Here is a 20,662-nt window from a genome sequence, read left to right as displayed (position 1 = left end):
ACTCATACACATAAGATAAAAATAAATAAAATCTAAAAACTTAAAAAAAAGATACTTGAGGGAGAGGCAGGATACCATTGATAATTTGAGGTTAGCCTGAACTTTCTTGAGAGCACTGGGCTAGCTAGGGCTACATAAGTAGATTCTGTATGAAAGAAAGAAAGAAACAAACCCAAACCAGACAAGCCAGAAACAGCAATGAAAAAGAAGGCAAATTGTACTTTCACTTTTTTTTTTTTTTTGAGTTAGTCTCACTGTGTAGCTCAGTTTCAGCAAACCATGTAGCCCATGTGGACCTCGAACTCCTGATCTTTGTGTCTCAGCTTGCATGTTCTGGGGCTGCAGATGTAAGTCTCAATTGGTATGGGAACTAGTTTTAACAAAAACGCAGCTTGAGACAAGAAAGCCTGAGGATGTGGCAGTGGTGGAATGATGGTGACCATCTGGGATGGAGACGGAGACAGATGGTTTGGGAAACAGGTAAATAACCCCCTTTGATACTTCAAAGGACTCTCTGGACTCCTGCTCATCGGCCTGGAAGGCATGCAGAAGATAGAGGAGCTGCAGGAGCTAGAGTTTGGCAGAGGGTTCGCGTACCGGCAGCCTCTGAGCATCGGTCTGCCGTCCCTCTCAAGCGTCTTACTGAAGCAACTTGTGAGTCCTCTTCCAAAGTGTCCTTTGGTTGATCCCAGTGATGATAATGACTTTGAAGACTTTGGGTGTGTGTGTATGGGAATTTTTCCTGTCTAGTGTGTAGTATGACCCAGGCTGACACAGATTCTGTGTTTTAGGACACAATTGTGGAGAGGACATGTTGTCATGTGTATGCCAAGTGTTATGGAGATGACGGGCTCAGAGGTGATCCTGGGACTCTTGGGAAGAAGGTGAGAATTCCTGGTGGAGGGAAAAGGTGACACTCAGTGCCCAGTGCACACTGAGGCTGACATCCTCACAGCCTTCTTTCTAGTTCTACAGTCCTAACAAATGTTTGAGGACCTTGTTACTTCACATATGCGATCTTGAAGTTCTGGGAGTGGACAATACTCTCCCCAAACTGACCAGTATGGAAAGGCATTTGAGACTCGAGCTCCTGTGTTTTCCTGACATCACCATAGCCTGTTCTTTCTATCACACAAGGTTGCCTTTTTATGTTGATTTAAAATTATTATTATTTTTTAGTTTATCACTCATTTTATTTTTAATAAAATTATTTTTAATTCACGTGTTTGTTGCATTTATTTGTGTGCATGTGTATGTATGTGCACATGTGCAGGCTATGGTGTTCATGTGGAGCTCAGAGGACAATCTTTTGAGAGTTGGTTTTCGCTTTCCATGATGTGGGTCCCAGGGATTAAATTTAGGTTATGAGTTTTTGTTTGTTTTGTTTTCTTTTTTGAGAGGGTCTGGCCTAGAGCTCGCTCTGTGCACCAGGCTGGCTTTGAACCTACATAGGTCTGCCTGACTCTTCCTCCGAAGTACTGGGCTTACGGGTGTGCACCGTGTCTTGCCCAGGTCATCAGTCTTGATGGCAAGTGCTTTTATTGGCAGACCGTCTTGCCGGACAAGTTGTTTTACGTTTTTTTATTTGTACGTGTGAGTCTGTGTGAAGGTCACAGATCAACATCTGGAACCTCCCTCAGGCGGCAACTGTCCACTTTAGTGTTCTGAACCTGGAGCTTACCTATTTGACCAGGTCAGCCAACTGGCCAGCAAGCTGCTGAGTGCTCCTGTCTCCACCTTCCCAATTGCAGGGGTTACTGGCACGTGTTGCCACGTAAGCTCAGAAGTCATGCTGAGGAGCTCGGACTTTACCTCTGAGCCATCTCTATGCCCCCTTCTGTCTAATTGACAGAAGGATGTTGCACTTACCAAATATTGACCTGGCCAGCATCTTTTTTTCCAGCACTAACTGCCTTTCCCTTCCTAATGTTCTTCTCACAGCATTAAAATCGGAGAAAAGATACAGTCTTCGGCTTCACGCAGCAGTTGCTTTTCTTCTCCATTAACTCTGACGTAACTGGCAGGAAAATTAGTACCTGATGCTCTGAGGGATGACTAGCTCAGAGAAACATTCCTCAGGTACTCAGGGCTGGCCAGGTTCTAAGGGACACCCAGGGGCCAAAGTTTTGTGAGAGGTGCATGGCCTCAAATCCCTGTGTGAGGTTGAACCAAACCCACCTGCACGGACACTGTTCTGGAACTCTCTAGGCAGCTGGGGCAGCCTTGAGCTGAGGACAATTACAGGTGTGTGCCAGGCATGTGCCAGTGATTGCCAGGCGTGTGCCAGGTGATTGTCAGGCGTGTGCCGGGTATGGTGGCACACACCTGTAACCATCCTCAGCTCAGTGCTTGGCTGGAATGAGTTCTTTTTTGTTTTTTCTTTGTATATAAAGATTTAATTTTATTTTTACTTGTATGTGTGCACCCATGCCTGTGTATGGACATGGCTAAACAAGGCTGGCACCTGTGGAGGAGAGAGCATCTGCTTCCATCTGTCGTGGGTGCTGGGAACTGAACTTGGGTCTTCTTCAAGAGCAGCCTGCTCTCTTAACTGTGGCACCATCTCTCCACCTTCTAGCATGAGTTCTTAATGGCTTTGCAGGTCCGTCCTATCAATTTGAAATAGTAGAAAGTATGTAAGGATTTTTTTTTTTCTGAGATAAGGTCTCAGGGGACCCTGCCTGGCCTTGAACTTCTTATGTAGCTGAATATAACCATAATGTTTTGTCCCTTCTGGCTTCAGTTCCCCAGCAGCAGGATCAGAAGTGTGCACCAGCATGTTTAGTTTACACAGAGCTGGGGACTGAACTCAGGGCTTCATGCATGCCAGGCAAGCACTCCGCCAACTGAGCTCCGTGCCTAGCCCTGTGAAGTCTTTTAAAAAAGAAATCGGTTAGGCCTTAGTGACAGGTTTGTGTCTCTCACGTTCTTTATTATTAGACTAAAGGATTGAGTTTGGGAACCCCTTACTGTGTGCATGGCACCTAAGTGGTCATGTCTCGAATGCCAGCCGTGTGAGGGCTAGAAGATGCTGACTTCCCTGCTCGGTTAGAACCGAGTTGTGCTTGGTTGTATTGAATTTACAAATAAAACATGTCTCGTTGATGTTACTGGTGGATTTTAGGCTAAATAAACAAATCTACCTTTCAAATAGCAAGCCAACATTCCTGGGGATGATACAGTTTGTAAACATGAAACTGAAAAAAAAAAAGACTAAACAGTTGAGTCAGAAAGAAGTGCTTCCTCATGACAAATCGGGGCGTATGACCCCACAGATTGTGTTAAACAGGGTCAAAGACCTATGTAGGAATAACACTATAAACTAGAAACTGGTCTTGGTTTGAGTTTTCATAATAGAATGGCTTAAAAATATTTTGGAATCATAGCAATAACCTGATGAGCCAAACAATTGTCCATATGCCCCCTTTAACGTAGGCCAAAAATCTCTACTTTCATGCAGCTCCTCCAGCAAGCAGCGAATGGATTGATTGATAACATATGAACCTAGTGAGACAAGACAATCTGATAGTAGTGATTAAATTTTTTTGAGAAATGACAAAGAATCCAGAGTCCAAGTTACTTATTTGAGTTTCCTGTCTTCTCAGGGTGAGAGGGGTTTGGACGGGCTTCCTGGCCATCCTGGAGAAGAGGGTGACTATGTGAGTACTGAATGTTTTCCTTTCTCTTCTTCCCTTCCTCTCTCCTCCCCACCAGCTAAACTGAGGTGATTTGTTATGATTATCGGGTCACCCACGATAATGATTGAGGTAGCAAGGTGAACTTAGTCCAAGTCTGTTCTTATAAGGACCCAGCTTTCTTGGGTGGCAGTGAAGGCTCTGGGGTCATGGCGAATCCCTGAAGGTTGTATAAACCCTGGATACTTCATGCCACCCCAGGACGTGCTGCAGGAGCAGCACTTCCGTTTGTTTATCAGCGAGACAAATGTTTGTTACAGAGGGAGCATGAGGTAGGAGCACAGAGCGCGGTTGAGACCGTGGTTTTCAGGTGATTTTTAAACAATTCTTTGTCCCCCGAGCCTTTTGCATGTACACCACTGGCTCTCAAGCTTTCCCGGTTTCAGACTGTAGGTGTTTTGTATTGAGTGGGTCAGTTGAAGAAAGGAGGTCACCCTGAGATGGAGTTTAGGCTCTCTGCAGCATGGAAGAACGGTTTCAAGGTACCGTGTCTCGAACTGCCATGCTGAAGCATTTTTATTGACTGTTACACAAAAGTTGCTTTTGGGTAAGACAAGTTCCTTCTACCAAAGCCCTGATCTAAACTTTATGTTTTCTGAAGGAAAACATTGCATCCCTGCAACCTTAGTCCTTACTGTGTACAGTTTACCTGCAGGGTGAAATAGAGTTCAGGTTTCCAAGCCCTAGTGGAGCTTGTAAGTCAAGAGGCCTCGGGTGTGTCAGGATAGTCTTGTGATCAAACTGTAAAGCTCCTTCAGAGACAGAAAACGACCACCGTTTTGTGATGTCTACTCTAAGTTAAAGCTAAGAGAATTTTATTTACTTATTTCATAATGACAACAATCCACTATGCATTAACGTGCATGATATTACTTTATGAAAAATGAATATATTTGACAGAACAGAAAGCACCAGCATAAAAAGAACAATGTTTTCCATATTTAGCTTTTAGGAAGCAGCCGAATTTGCATGCCTGATTCTTTGTCTAGCCTGCTCTGGTGCCGCTATCTATGTGACTCTTCCCTCTGCCTCGTACTTGGGAAAGAATGCGAGTTGAAAACAGAAAATAACACTGGAATGCTGTTCCACCTAGCCCGTTGTGTCCCACGGGGAAGGAGAGAGACAGTACTTACAGCTTCCAAAGACTTTACTAACTCACCACATAAGCAGTCAGTGATGATCAGGGCTGCAGGACAAGGGCTCTAGAGCCTCGTTTCTCCCGAGCAGAAATAGAAGCAGGGGTTATTAGCACAAAAACCGCAACACATTTGCTGCCAAGTTAGAGTTACAATTTTCACCAACCAGGAATCAAATTTTAGGGACTTTTCCTTGTGTGTTCCATACAACACAAGCCTTTCAGTCCAACCAATCAGATTCGTTGTTCCTTCTGGGGTCAGGAGCAGCCACAATGTTTCTAGAGAGCTAAAGATACATAACAGCTGCTTCTATGGTTTAGGGAGGAGGGTGGTCAGCTATTGGAAGGTTCCCGCTGCTCCCCTAGGGCTTGGGAACCTGAACTCTATTTCACCCGGCAGGTAAAATGGAGTCTGAAGTCAAAATGGCAGTACTCAGGCCAAGGTGCTTTGGCCTGTTTCCTTCAGTGTAACTGGGAAAAAAACAAAAACAAACAAACAAAAAACCAAAACACCTTTGGGAATTACTGTACATACAAACATAGATATTTTCTTTGCTCCAACTGTTTTTTTAAAAAAATTATTTTATTTGCCAGAAGATGTGTCTACATACTACATATGTGGCTGGTACCCAAAGAAGTCAGAAAAGGATGTCAGATCCTCTGGAACTGGAGTTATAGGCAGTTGTGAGCTACCATGTGGGTGTTGAGAGCTGAACCTGGGTCCTCTGGAAGAGCAGTCAGTGCTCTTAACCACTGAGCCATCCATCCTTCCCTCTAGCTGCTGCTATTCTGAACACCTACACTGTCCGAATGTAGAAGCTAAGCATAAATTAAAGAAAGAATATAGCTGCCAAGACATGTGTAAACCAACCTACTTTGCAGTTTTGGGAGACTTGCTCAACCCTCCCTCCCTTTTTTCAGTAAGCACAGCCTTATTGAATACGAGTTCTTGCTCTTTCATTTAGAAATAGCAAAAATATTCCTTCTATTTTTCGATGATATTTAAAATGTCCTGTGCTATTTTTTGTACCTGTGGGGTGGGTCGATGAGTGAGCATGTGTGTGTGTCACGTGGAGGTCGCTTTTTGGAGTGGGATCTCTTCTTCCCTCTTGAGGCAGAATCTCTCTTGTTTATACTTAGGCCAACTGGCTTGGAAGCTTCCAGACAATTCTATGCCTCCCATCTTCCTACATGAGTACTAGGATCATACCACAGCTCCGGCTTTTTAATGTGGGTGCTAGGGACTCAGCTCATCACATTGGCACAAGTTCCCTTGCCCACTGAGTCATCTCTCCAGCCTTCTTTTATCTTTAATGCAATTTCTTACAAGAGAAGATGACTTCACTGCATGCTGTCCTCTGAACAGCTCTTAATATTGTTTTTTTTTCCCCTAAAAATGGGTAGGTTTTCCTGCTCAGCACCAGAGATATCTCTGTAGGTGGGATGCTGTCAGAGGTGTGAGCACGCATTTGTAGACTCAAGCAGAACGTGTCTCGGGAACAATTTATTCTCCCCGATGTCTTCTGTTAGTAACTCATCACGCCTCTCCCGAGCCCACCCTCCAACCCAAGGGTGTAAGATAACATCCTGAGACTGGGAGAATGGCTCAGCGGATAAAGCCCTTGCTGTGCAGTCTTGAGGACCTGAGTCTGGATCCCACAACTCTGTGTGCATATATAGTTGTGTGTGAACCTGGTCTCCCAGGACTCAGATGCAGCTAAGAGCAGGAAACTGTGTGTCGAACAAGGAGGAAGGCGAATCTGTCCTCCTGGCTTCCACACCCGGCCATGGGCCAGATGTGCTCCACTCACACATGAACACACGCACACGTGAACACACATGTGCACATGCACAAGATTAAAATAAAAATTGTTATGTTCATTGATGTTGTGGGTGAGGAAATAAAAAAGGGCTCAAAGGCCAGGTGTTCCTCTATGTTTGGGGTCCCAGCTGGGCTGATGAGAACTTCTGGGGCTCTAGAGACTGGATTGGAGGACCCATTGCTGTGGTGGTATCTTCTCTTTTGTGCCTGGCATCTCTGCTGGAATGATGGATCGACACAAAACTAAAAATATAGCAGGAGATTCTAATATATTTTAAAATACCTTGGCTGGTGAGATGTCTCAGCTGGTGTGAGTGCTTGCCAAGCAAGCCTGGCAGCCTGTGTTTGACCCATGGAATCCACAGTGGAAAGAGAGAACCAACTCCTGCAAGGTGCACCCAGACTTACACACATTCATTGTAGTACCTTGCACCCATATACATGCATACTTATGTACACACGCCCTTGCACCCGTACACACGCATGCTTATATACACACGCATGTATACAAACATATGTGTCAATAATAATAAACTGCAAAAAATTAGAAAACATCTACCAGTCTTGGTGGTATGTACTTATAATCCCAGTCCTTGGGTAGAGGCAGCAGGATCACAAGTTCAGAGCTAGCCTGGGCTAAATAGCAAGACCCTGTCTCAAACAAACAAACCCAAAACCTAAGTAAGAGAAATGCAAAGTTGATCTCCCAAATACTATAAGGACAGTAAGGGAAAAATTGGGCGATCTCAACAGGAAAAATTGCTGAGGCGAGGCAGTAACCTTAGGGACAAGAAGGGAGTCACTGATAAGAAAATGTTAAACAATAGTTTATTTCCCTCTGAGACCACAGTTTGAGCTATCTGAAGGAGATGCTAGACACATCTGAGGTTTGCAGTTTTTTCTCCTTTGGGAGCTCATCTTGGCCAGATGAGTTTATAATCTGATGACCTTGTAGGTGCTGTCTGGTCGTGTGTTTGAAGATGTGAAACTCTAGGGACCTCTGTGTTCCAGCCCTGTGCCGGGCATCCCTGCTGGTTAGAATTGCTTTGTAGGCTTGGAGATAGCTAATTAGTATCTTCCTACGTTTTTCTTCATAGGGACAAAGAGGCCCCCGGGGTCTTCCTGGACTTCGAGGTGAGGAAGGGTGTCCAGGTGTGAGAGGTCTTAAGGTGAGTGTGTCCTTGAACTTTGAGGTTCTTTGCCTTTCATGATTTTGTCCCTTGCGTTGGAGAAAGATCTTAATTCCTCACCACAACTATAGAATCTCAACTCCTAAGAATGAAGATTGCCTGAAGGAAAACCTGTAGCCTTTGCAGGGAGGTGATCCCAGGAGACCCCAGGAGTGATGTGATGATGAAAGGGAAAGTGACCTAAAAAGACAGTATCAGTTAGATTCCATGCCGTGGGTGGAGCAGGCCCATGACCAGGAGCTCTGGTGGTCAGTGGCAAAAATGAGCCTGAGCCATATCCACTCAGACACAAGAGACCTGGAGATTCTACTCCAAATCACCAGGAAGGGGTATGGGGCTGGTCCCAAGAAGCTTTAATTCCCTAGTACTTTAGCCTGTCCTGCATTTGAGAAGAGCAGGCTCTGGTTCCAGAAAATGAAAGAAAGAAAGAAAGAAAGAAAGAAAGAAAGAAAGAAAGAAAGAAAGAAAGAGAAAGAAAAGGAAGAGAGACCCTCAAGACAAGAGTTGATCGTGCTGATAGTAGGAAGGTAGGCTTGGAATCTGGATTTAAAGGATTTAAACAGCTAAGGGGAGATGAGCAGAACGCCCCCTTTGAAATGGCTGCTTTAGGTGGCTCTGAAGCTTCCATGATTGGAGGGTCTCCTTCAATAAGTTCAGAAAAAATATCTACAACATAAAAGTCCTAAAGAGAACACATACTGATTGTGTCCCCCACTGAGCTATATCCCCAGCCTTCAGTCCTTTCTATCTTAGTTTTAATTAATATGTAAGAATTGTATCTATGAATGAATTCAGTGGCTTATTTCAGTAGCTGCACATAGACTGCACCAGCTGAATCCAAGCTTCTCCCTCTTCTGTTCTGTCCCATTGTTGTGGAATATTACTTTAACTAGGGAAATGTGTTACATTTGTTTCTGCTGCCTTTGTTAACGCTGTAAAAATGTGCTACATTTGTTTAATTAGGTAAAGATATGTTTCATTTGGTTCACCTTGCCTGCCTAAGGCAACTGATTGGTCTAATTAAAAGCTGAACAGCCAATAGCTAGGCAGAGAGAGGGTTATGTGGGACCAGCAGGCAGAGAGAATAAGTAAGGAGAAATCTTGGCTGGAGAAGAAGAGATCAGAGAATGAGGGAGAAAGAGAGGGACATGCCTGGGGCCAGAAACAAGGCAGCCATCAGTCAACCAGACAGGAGATGCAGTGAAAATTAGATATACAGAAAGAAAAAGTAAAAAGCCCCGAAGCAAAATGCAGATAAAGAGAAATAGGTTAAGTTATAAGAGTTGACAAGAAATGTGCCTAACTAAGGCTGAGCATTCATAACTAATTAGTCTCTGTGTCATGATTTGGGAACTGGTTGGTGGCCCAAAAGAAAGCCTGCTACACCCCATTGCCTCTGCATCCTTTAGTGATCAGTAGTCTACATTTGGGTTGACTTCCTATTTTTACTTTTAAAAACTATAAATGTATTACTAGTCTTTTTTGTGCCTAGCTTATTTCATTTAACACAATGCCTTCCAGTTCCAGATGGCAGAATCTTTCTTTCTTTCTTTCTTTCTTTCTTTCTTTCTTTCTTTCTTTCTTTCTTTCTTTCTTAATGGTTGAATAACATCCCATTGTGTATCTGTGTCACATAAAAAAATCCTTTCCTCCATTGATGGGTCCTAGGCTGCCTTCCTACCTGGGCTATTGTGAACATTGTCATAGTAAACACAGGCATGTAAGTATGTTTTTGGCATGGTAACTTCACTTCTTGGATCTGTGTACATAGCTTAATTATTTTTATTTCTTCCTGACTTCAGGGAGCAAGAGGATTTTCAGGAGAGAAGGTAGGACCACCTTCCCTTTTCTTTCTCTGGCTGGCAGCTTCCCTGGGAAACAGTACCGAGTTCATGCCCTGTTCTACGGCTTCAGTAAAATGCCAAATTCTTAGACAAGGAGGTAGACATTCCCAGCTGACTGCCTGGCTGATGGGCTGACTTTAAGACAGTTATTTAAGCACAAAGGCTGTAACATATATTGCTATTTCCAACTCTGTAATAATTGAACTACCATTATCTATCACATGATGATCTAAAAAGAATTGGTTCTGGTCCAAGTTGTGGTAGGGAGAATGGGGTCACAGTGTACATATGGGGGAGAGGTTGATAACCTTGGTGGTCACAATAAATGAGTAACTTTGTATCCAGATTCAGAATCAAAGTATCTATTTGTTAGCCGGGCAGTGGTGGTGCACGCCTTTAATCCCAGCACTCGGGAGGCAGAGGCAGGCAGATCTCTGGGAGTTCGAGGCCAGCCTGGTCTACAAGAGCTAGTTCCGGGATAGGCACCAAAGCTACAGAGAAACCCTGTCTCGAAAAAAAAAGTATCTATTTGTTGACTTATTTGCTCCAGAAACATACATGGCACACCCTTTGTGTTCCCCTCGTTACCATGGAGGAGAGTTTACAAAATGATAAGACAGACCAGGGCTCAGGCTGATCTTATGCATTCTAGAACCTTCCCTTACATCCTGTGACCTGGGGCAAAGGTGTCACATCAATTCCAATTCAAGAGCTTGCTAGATGTGTTTATTGTCATATGCTAATTCAATTTTACTCGGGTTAAAAAACGAACTCTTTTTAAACTTGATTTTATTGGGTAGACAATAGGTATAAACCCATTCTTTCACAAGTGTGGCAGGGGTTTCATTTGGTTGAAATTCTGACAGTTTTTCTTCAAAAGATGCTATCTCTCTGTCATTTTCTGTCTCTCTGTGTCTATCTATCTGTCTCTCCCTCTCTCCCTCTCTCTTTCCTCTCTGTGTGTTATGTTTTTAGACAGGGTCTTACCTATAGCCTAGGCTGGCTGAACTCTTGATCCTTCTCCTCCAGACTCTTGAGTGCCGGGATTACAGGTGTGGGCCACACCAGCTACAAACGTCATTTTTAGAATGTGACATTGACAAAGGGCTTGCTCACTTTCAGTGCTGAGCTGCAAGAGTCTTACCGTTTCTTACCACACTTGTGTGTCCCCCCTTGCCATTTTTTTAATACATCTTCCTCTTCCTCTTTTTCCCTTCCTAGTCTTTCTCCTCCCACTTCAGCATGGAACCATCTGGGAAAGCAATAAGGACTGTTTTGGGGAAGACCAAATTGTTACTTTTTAATAATTGGGTGTGGTGTTAACACTGTTTTAGAATCTCTGTGCTCTTGTCAGCTGAAAAAGAAATTAACACAGAAGAAACAATCTATCCCGTGGTCTCTTGTCTGACTTCTGCCCTTCATTCCCACAGGGCAGTCCTGGTGAGGAAGGTGCCCGGGGCTTAGATGGAGAACAGGTATGGAACTCTCTTGCTTTATATTTTCTGCCCATTACTCTGGCTCTATCTGTCTGTCCATCTGTCTGTCTATCTATCATGTACCTAATTAATTGTGTATGTGTGTGCACACACACATGCCTGTGTGCTTACCACTGCACACACATGGAGACCAGAGGTCAGATTGTAGAAGCTGGTTTTCTATTTTGACCTTGTGGGTCCTGGGGATTGAATTCTAATAGACAGGCTTGGCAACAAAAGCCTTTACCTGCTAAGCTATCTTGTTGTGTCCCTATTTATTTATTTACTGAGACAGGGTCTCAGTAGTTCTGGATGGTCTGGAACTTGCTATGTAGACTAAGCTGGCCATGAACTCAGAGATCCACCTGCTTTGCCTCCTCAGCACTGGGATTAAACATGTCTTCTCAGAGACCACATTCATGTCATTAAACTTCCCCTCTTACTTCCAAGGAAACATCTCATGTCCATTTTAAATTAATTATATACAACTTTGCAAGAGTGATTTTTTTTTAATTTTGAAAACTTTATTGTCAGATTGTGATGGAGGAAGGTCATTGGCTAATAAAGAAACTGCCTTGGCCCATCTGATAGGGCAGAATTTAGATAGGTGGAGTAAACAGAATAGAATGCTGGGAGGAAGAGGAAGTGAGCTCAGACTCGACAGCTCTGCTCTCTGGAGCAGACGCCATGCTCCCCTCTCCCCGGCAGATGCGGTGAAGCTCTGACCCAGGATGGACGTAGGCTAGAATCTTCCCGGTAAGCGCTCCTTGGGGTGCTACATACATGAACAGAAATGGGCCAAGCAGTGTTTAAAAGAATACAGTTTGTGTGTCGTTATTTTGGGGCATAAGCTAGCCAGGCAACCATGAGCCGGGCTGTGGGAAGAGGCCCGCAGCTCCATACTACAAGATTGGACTGAAAAACAACTTTTGACCCTTAAAATTTTTTTAATAATTTTATCACACACACACATACGATATGTACTTTGATCATCTATCCCTATTATCTTATCACCCCCATTCTACTGAACCCCACATCTTTCCAAGTCCCCTTCCTATTTTCATGTCATTTTGTTTCTGATTCACTGCTTTTAGTTAAAGCTGGCTTAACTAAACATGTGTGTGTGTGTGTGTGTGTGTGTATTTATTCAAGCAGGGTGGCTAACCAATGGCCATAACACTAAGGACTAGACTCCCATCTCTCAGCTACCATTAACCAAACAGCTTCTCGAGGCAGGATGTGGTCTCTCCGTTCCATGATGGAATGCTGATGGTCCCAGCCTTGTGCACACAGCCGCTGCTACTGTCAGTTGACGTGGCAGCAGCCATGCTGTGTCCAGAAGACAGCCTTCCATGCACTCCTCACTGTCTCTTGCCTCTCACATTCTATCCGCCTCCTCTCTCACAATGGTCCCAGAGCCTCAGAGCGAAATGTAATCTTTTATTTCATAGATCTCACAATATATGTTAAAAGAATTTAAGTTAGTATGTAAAAATTATGGCGTCTCCATATGTCAGGGCCAGGATCCTTTGTTCTTATTCATCTCCTTCTCCCTTCCCTTCCTTCCCCCTTCTTTCTCTTGCTTCCTCTTCTCCATCACAAATAGTTCCCCCTTCTGCTCTCCTATTAGCCCGGTGTATGTACTCTTAAAGCAAGGACAGCCTTCCTGACTAGTCATTTTAAAGCGCACATTTGACAGCGTCCTCATCTCTCCATCCGAGGGCCCTTAACGTCAGTCAGTCCCCTCCCAGACTGCCTAGCATTGTCCTGAATTTCATTTCCATCTTCTGTTTTGTTAATTTCAGCAATTAGACATTTTTCTTTTTTGCTAAAGATTTATACTTGTATGCATGCGTGAGTATACGCCCCTGTGTGAAGGTGTCTGCGGAGGCCAGAAGAGGGTATTGCATCCCTGATAGCTGGAGTTACAGGCTGTTGTGAGCTACCCTGGGGGTCCTGGGAACTGAATGCAGGTCCTGAGGCAGAGCAGCAAGTTCTCTTCACCACCAAGCATCTTTCTAGCCCCAGGCTGTATTGTCAATACTGTTTTAAAAAGCTGACATTCTCTTAGCTTTCCTCCCATATTTATCAGCATCACAGGTAATCTTCCTTCAAATAATTGATATCTTCAAAAAAAGAAAACACGAAATGATCTCATTTCTTTTGCCTAAGATACTTGCAGAGTTTCCTTTAATGGGGGTCATGGTCATTGTAAATTCCCTTGGCTTTTGTTTCTCTGATATCTCTTTGTTTTAGGTTTTCTTTTTCTTTTTTTTTCCACAAAGGATATCTCACTGAGTAAACAAATTTGTTCTGAGAGTTATCCCTTCTCAGAACTTTGAGAATGTCATTACTTAGTCTCTGGCTTCTTTTGCCTTGGATCTTTCATTATTACTGTTTAGAAGCTATCTGTCAAAATAATTATTTCTTGGCAAGCAACATTTCAAAAGTATATAACAGGCTGCATAAAAAAATTCCCATTGCTGTTAGTTTTGGCAGTTTCGATATGATGTATCCAGCTGTACGTTTCTTTCTATTTATTGTCCTTGGAACTTGTTAAGCTTTTGGATCTATTTATGCCTTCTGTGGATCTTAGAAAATCCATAGAAAGTCACCCTATTGGAAGTTTTAGCTTTTGTATTGCGGTCAGCTTCCCATCACATAACGAAATACCCCAAATAATTTACATATAAAGAGAAATGGCTTATTTCCATATTGGGTAGACCCACTCTTAAGTTTCTGATGTGGAGGTCACAAAAGACCGTGATGGGGAGCGTGTCATGGAGAATTCTGCTCACTTTGTGACTGGAAGAAGGAGAAAAAGAAGAAAGGACAAGGGGACCTCCCCTGAGGCCCTACTCCTGAAGTTCCACAGCGTCTCCCAGCACACTGGGCTCAGGACTGAACATGTAGACCTTGGGGAGACATTAAAGACAACATACAGCAGCTGTTTCCCCTGTTACAGTGGTTCTCAACCTGTGGGTCACAACCCCTTTGGGGGTTGACTGACTCTTTCACAGGGTCCACCTAAGACCACAGAAAACACACATAGTTACATTACAATTCATAACAGTAGCAAAATTACAGTTATGAAGTAGCAACAAAAATTATTTTATGGTTGGGGGGGTCACCACAACATGCAGAACTGCATTAAAGGGTCACAGTATTAGGAAGGTTGAGAACCACTTCTCTATTATGACTTTATGGATATCTAACTAGAAATGTATGAGAAATTCCCATTTTGTCCTCAACTCTCTCCACATTTTCTTTTTGAGCTCCATTCCATATAATTTCTCCTCCTCTTTCTCCTCTTTCTTCCCCTTCCTTTTCCTCCTTCTCCCCCCCAAACAAAAGTCTCACTGCGTAGGCCTGACTGGCCTGTAACTTGTTATATAGATAGACCAGGTTGGCCTTGAATCCACAGAGATCAGCCTGCTTCCCCGGTGCTGAGATTAGCAGTGAGAGCCACCGCACACGCTTTGGTTTCTTACTGGTTATTTTTTTTACTTCATTCATTTCTGTTTCTCTTGCTATTTAACACATCATTTTTTCAGCTCAAGAAGTTCTATATGAATCTCCTAAAATTCCATCTGTATCCTGATTTTTCTTCATCGAGAGCCCTAAGAATGTTCTCTTATTTCTCAACTTATTAATGACCTAAGAGTTGTTTTAATTTATCTGGTATTTGAAGTTGTTTTGGTGTGAGGGTCACTCAGAGCCCCTGATCTGTCCTCTTGTCAAAAGCACTAAAGCACCTCCCCTCCCACTCCTGGCTGGAGTGTAAAACTACCTCAAGAAAGCTTCCAGAGTGATCAGAGAATAAATATTACTTGCATATTTATTTTTCTTAGGGTGATCGTGGAGCTGCAGGGCCGTCTGGAGAAAAAGGGAGCAGAGGCAGTCGGGTAAAGTATGAGCATGTCTTTACTCTGTTGTATGGCTACTGTGCACACCGACACCAGCAGTTTAGGCTGTGGGAAGGAAGTGTCTGGTGGTTTTACTTGACACCTATGTGAAAGGAAGCTCATGTTAAATGACCCTTTGGAAGCTTTCCTCGGGACCTGAAGGACGGCGATGAAGCAAGTTGCGTGAATCTAGGACCTTGTGCTTTGTACCATGAGCTTGTCACCCTGCGACTCATAAGCTTCTCATGGGACCCTGGCACTGATGATGTGGTCTCCCACCAAGGACCCTTTGGTCTCAGTTCAGATGCATCCCTCCAGCCAAACTGTACCCCCCTCTGCCTCCAGAACATTCCTCATGCTTGCCTGCCCCTGTGACTTTGCCCATGTTGGGTGCCATGCCCCCCCAATGCCTTTTCCATGACTACATCTTCAGTGGGTCATTTGAATATTAACTTGTCTTTAACTCTCTAGTTCCCTTTCATTTCTTTCCATGATAGTTTCCTTCATGTTATGTAAGACTTTACTGGGGAGATGTGAGCCAATGCTTCCTTACCCCAGATGGAAACCAAGGATCAACCAAAGTAACTATTCTCCCAAGTCCAGCTTGGTTAAAACGATGAGTTCCTTGGGGTTACTTGCAAGTGTCTGAGTGAAGGGTTATTTAGGAGGTATGCATGACACAAAAGAAGCTATCACTAAAAAGGCCACCAGAGCTTGGGTGATGACTCACCGAACCTGGAACCCTGAATCCTATGCATGACTGGCAGACAGCTGGACAGGTCAAGTTGCAGAGTCTCCTTGGGCAGTTGGCTGGTTAGAGCATTTCCTCTCCCCATGTTTTTTACTGCCTCCATAACCTTGGGGAAGTCTTATGAGTCTTAGATGTTTCAGGAACTTCCTGAGACTTCTGAGTTGCTTGTGTCCTGAATCTAAGGTAGCTTCCTCCAGGATAAAATGTTTGAGCTAAGGGTAGTTGCTACACAACACTCCACTATGCCAGTTTGTAGGGATCCCTCTTTTCTCTATGTCTTTGATAGGCATTACTTACTGTCTCCTGTCCTACTTTTAGTTCTGTATAGGAGAAGGGAGATATCTGCTGCATGTACTTCACCTCCTCCATTTTGTGCCCATGGTAGACATTACTAATTGAACACAGACTCAAACTTAGCTGGAGAAGCCATCTCAACAAAGACTTGGAGTTGGTGTCAAGTAATCACTAGGTTTGCAGAGGAGCCTAAATTTACTTGTCACTGTACTACTTGGGGATTAAAGTGGTGCTTTTATTTCTGGGGTGCATAATCAGTGGTGTGGACCAGCTTCCTGAGACATGAAAGAGAAGGGAGCCTTTCTTTAGGAAGGTTTACTTCCCAATTAGAATGTCCAAGTAAATACTAGACATTTGTGGGTCAGGGTTTGAAACCTATAGAGGGTACTCTGCTTCCTAAGTTTCAGTTAAATTGAGATGAATATAATAAAGATCTGCCAGGTACCTCCTACCAATGGGGCATTTTGTTATCTAAATAACAAAATGGTTCATAAATAAGTTGTGGCTATGGCCAACACAGGGCTATTACCACATGTAGGAAATAAAGTTTGCAAAGGGCTATAGTACAAGATACACCACGGTAAAGAGTGTAGAATGGTGCAAATAAAAATTACTGGGGCACAGCTGAGGAAAACAAATAGGGTCTTTCTCCTTCAGTCATCATATCAACTGAGCATCTGTTAGAATCCAGACATAACTTAGAATGGGTGGGACTTCCTGGTGCATTCAGGAAGACTTCCTCCATGAGGTGAAGATGTGATGAAGTACAAAGGTTGAATAACTAAGAGGTCAAGATGGCTACCATTGACCTTAAGGCCCTGTGGGGCACTTGAGCAGAGACTGAAGGACAGAGGGGACCCTAGCATTCCGGGGACCAAAAGTAATTGTGGTATTTTTATTCGGATATCACTGAGAGGGGATGGGAGAGAGAGACACTGAACCAGGGTATTCCAGTCAGGAAAAAGACACAAGGAAAAGCACAGAGTTGGGAAACTTCAGGGTGGGCGTGAGGATGCAGGAACAGCGGATGAGTCAGAAAGACAGGATGAGCAGGAGGCTGTCCTGAAAGGCGAGCTGAGGTCAGTTCTGTGCCATTTCCCCCTGACTTTGTAAGAACTAATCAATCAATCAATCAATCAATTCTTCTCTCATATATAACATCCTGACTGCAGTTTCCCCTCCTCTCCTCTCAACTCGTCTCTGCCATGACTTTTGTTTTTCTTCCCACTGAGTCCTTCGGGGCTGTTGGCTGTTTCTGGGTAAGGGAGCCATCCTTGAGGCTACAGGCATGGGGAAGGACTCTGCGAGCTCATTGTGCAAGCTGGAAAGGGCCCCGGAAGAAGTATGAGAGACCACAGTAGGAACGCTGTGCCTGCCTCTGTACTGAACATTATAATTTCTCTTTAGATCCATAAAATGGCCTTATAAGGTCACATCTAACCCTCCTAAGCACTGGGTTCCAGCTGTGTATCCATAAGTGTATCCTGCCTCCTCCTTCCATCCATGGGATCTTTCCCTGCCAATCCTACCCAGAGGCATGGTGGGTAAAGCAGAACCCCCTTTGCTGCAGATCCCCCCACCACTGTCCCACTGTGTGTGAGTCTTTGCAGAGCATGGGGGGTGTTACATGAATGTAATTGGTCTTAATAATAAAAAGCCAGAGTCAGATATTAAGGGGTGAAAGCTGAAAGATCAGAGAAGCAGAGCAGCCAGTCACTAGTTCTTCATGTCTATGAAATCCTCAGACTGAAATGGGTATCCTGTCTGTACAAAGTTCTCAGACTGAATCCTGAGCTCCTGTCTCCTCCCGCCTTATATTCCTCTCTCTGCCCAGCCATATCCCTCCTGTCTCCACCTCCCTAGTGCTGGGATTAAGAGCATGGGATCCCAAGTGCTGGGATCACCTTTGTGTGAGCTCTGTTTCTCTTTTAGACTGATTCAATCTCCTGTAGCCCAGGGTGTCCTTGAACTCACAGAGATCTGCCGCTATCTTGGTAGAGACCTCCAAATGCCGTGCACCGCACCCCCGTGTCTGCACTCTGTGCTCTGGCACCCAGTTACCAAGCTTTGGGCAAGGGGGCTGGAGGTTAAAATACACAGACACACACAGAGAGACAGCGACAAGGGTCATCCTTGAATTCCCCAAGAATGCCCCCTTTATTGTGTTCAAGGGCAGATTATATAGAGATAGCCACGCCCCAGGCAAACCCACCAGAAACCACTTTCCTGCCATCAGGAACTCCTGAAGGTCTCGTGCTCAGAGCAGCTGTAGGCACTCAGATCAGGGGATTACAAGAAATTCAGGATCTGGGGTCTCATTGCTCCCAACAGAGATCCATCTGCCTCTCTCTCCTAAATGCTGGAATTAAAGATATGTGCCACCACTGCCTGGTCTTTATGACTAACTAGTGGCTTAGCTTAATACTCTGATCTTCAGGCAAGCTTTATTTGTTAGAGCACAAGTAAAATACCATCACAGGGAGGTAAAAAGACCAGGGGCTGAGACCATAGGGAGACCTGGGTCCTGGTGTATGCAGAAGGATTAATTCCTGAGATGTGAGAGTCAGGTGTGCAGACACTTCCATAGAGCCCCGCATCGGGAGGCTTTCCAGAAAAATGTTAATGTCTACCTCTCAACCTTGCTGCTGTTTTGACTGTGAATATGTTAAACCGCTCTTGAGATCTACTCCCCAGTTCCCCTCTTACACCTTTGTGAGCGTCCAGTGATTTTATAATGTGGTTCACTTTTCATTTTTTCCCTTTGTGATTTAAGGGTCTGACTGGACTGCCCGGACAAGCTGGACATCGTGGGGAGCCTGGACTGAGGGGCGATCCCGTAAGTAATGGCTGTGGGTTTTCTGTGCAGAGGCAAAGGCTGATCTAGTGTTGGTTAACGAGGCGCCAGCTCAGTCTGTCTTTATGGCATTGTGGCAAGCTAGAGATTTGAGAGGCACACAGTCTCAGGGAGGATCCCACTGTGGAAAGAGGGTGGGGCTTTATTTGGCTCGGGTGTCTGTGATTATTGAGTAAACAGGTCTGGGCACTGCAAGGGTCCTTCTTGGTCCCCTCTTCCCCTTGTTCTTCTCTCTCCTCCCTTCTCACCTAGTGCTACGAATGGAACCCAGAGCCTTGTGATTGCTTTGTAGTTACTCTGCCCCTTTTGTTTCCTCAGGGGGATCCTGGGATTGATAATTTTATTCAAGGCCCTAAGGGAGAAAAGGGAAGGCGTGGACGTCAGGTAAGATGGGTTCAGTTTGCATGTAGGGACTAACACAGGTAGCAATGACCATATGCTCTTTCAGAACACTTGGACACGTTGGTTGAATCCAACCGGACACCAAAGAGCAAAGCCACAGGACTCTCATTTTCCAGGACACAGGCGTCCTGGCTGCCACCTCCCTGTGCTTCCTTGTCCTTGAGTTCTTATTGAACTGTTTCTTTTCCTTACACAAGTCCCCGCCCCCTCACTCCAAACTAGTAGCTTTGTAAAGGTGATCTTAAACCTCTTCCACCTTCGGTTTCTTTCCTAAAATGAAGGCATCAGACTTAGAGAGGTCCAGACTCTTCTCTATCTTGACTTTCCCTGCTCCTGGAGGGCTGTGTTGATTTAAATGTCCTTATACAGCTGCCTTGCTTTCCATCCTAGCCAGAGCTGACTGGTGTGAACTGGGCAGTAGACAGTGGTAAAGATGGGATGCCCGTCTCATCCTGGAGACTGGGCCCGTCACGACAGAAGACATTGCAGAGGGAAGAGAGACAGGTCAGCCTGACGGTTGCTAGTGTCTTATAGGACAGCCTTAGATTTTTATGGCTCAGACATTAAAATGCATGATCCTGAAAAAAAATGACTAAGATATTGAGGGTATCAGTTCTTATAACTCACCTTCCTAAATTCTGGTCAGAAGGTCTACATAGCTAATATTTGGGAATATTCATTTACTTGGAATTCCAACTTAGGATCCCTTGACAAAGCCTAGGGCACTTGTTCCCCTCTTAGAGTGTGGTTAGCCAGAATCCATGTTGTGATGTCTAGGTTCTGAGTGAAACTCGTCTTGGGACCATCGTTTTTATGTCACTGTGTGGGAAAAATTTCCATCCTGCCATTCATTACAATTATATTGAACAAATAAGTTGTTTCCCTCAGTGAGCTGAGATCAGAGAGCCCTGTGAATGGCCACGCTCTGGGGTTGAGCTAAGCACACAGTGAGGATTCAACCCTTCCCCTGGCCCTCTGGATTCACATCTGGAAGATGGGAAGGGTAGAGAAACTATCAGTCTGTGAGTCATTGGTTGTCATGGGAAGAAACGTCACGATTGCAGCATCACCGTGGAACGCTCTAGCTGTTAGGAAGGGCCCTAGGCTTCGGAACACACTGTTCAGGGTGGTGACCACCACTGCTCCGCAGCTGTAGTGAGGGCCTCATGACCACAGCTCCCGAAGGCCTCCATCCCTGAGTCGGCCTGTTAATCTTGACTCCATTCCTGTATTGTGTGTGGAACAGAAATTGTAACTATTTCAGAGAGTGCCATGTTCGATTGGATTTTGTGTTT

General features: G+C 44.5%; 1 protein-coding gene across 1 annotated transcript in view; it reads left to right on the top strand.

Moving 5' to 3' along the window:
* LOC130873877 (collagen alpha-4(VI) chain-like) overlaps positions 1–20,662 on the top strand; it is a 104,968-nt gene that overhangs the window by 32,930 nt on the left and 51,376 nt on the right. Inside the window, exons 11-19 of the mRNA XM_057768902.1 lie at positions 509–654; positions 792–884; positions 3,606–3,659; positions 7,750–7,821; positions 9,645–9,671; positions 11,117–11,161; positions 15,013–15,066; positions 18,885–18,947; positions 19,284–19,349. Of these exons, the coding sequence (XP_057624885.1) occupies positions 509–654; positions 792–884; positions 3,606–3,659; positions 7,750–7,821; positions 9,645–9,671; positions 11,117–11,161; positions 15,013–15,066; positions 18,885–18,947; positions 19,284–19,349 (620 nt within the window). The remainder of the gene's footprint in view (positions 1–508; positions 655–791; positions 885–3,605; positions 3,660–7,749; positions 7,822–9,644; positions 9,672–11,116; positions 11,162–15,012; positions 15,067–18,884; positions 18,948–19,283; positions 19,350–20,662) is intronic.

This window comes from Chionomys nivalis, chromosome 4, assembly GCF_950005125.1.
Source record: "Chionomys nivalis chromosome 4, mChiNiv1.1, whole genome shotgun sequence".
In the NCBI taxonomy this organism is placed as follows: Eukaryota; Metazoa; Chordata; class Mammalia; order Rodentia; family Cricetidae; genus Chionomys; species Chionomys nivalis.
This window is presented reverse-complemented; position numbering and strand designations above follow the sequence as displayed.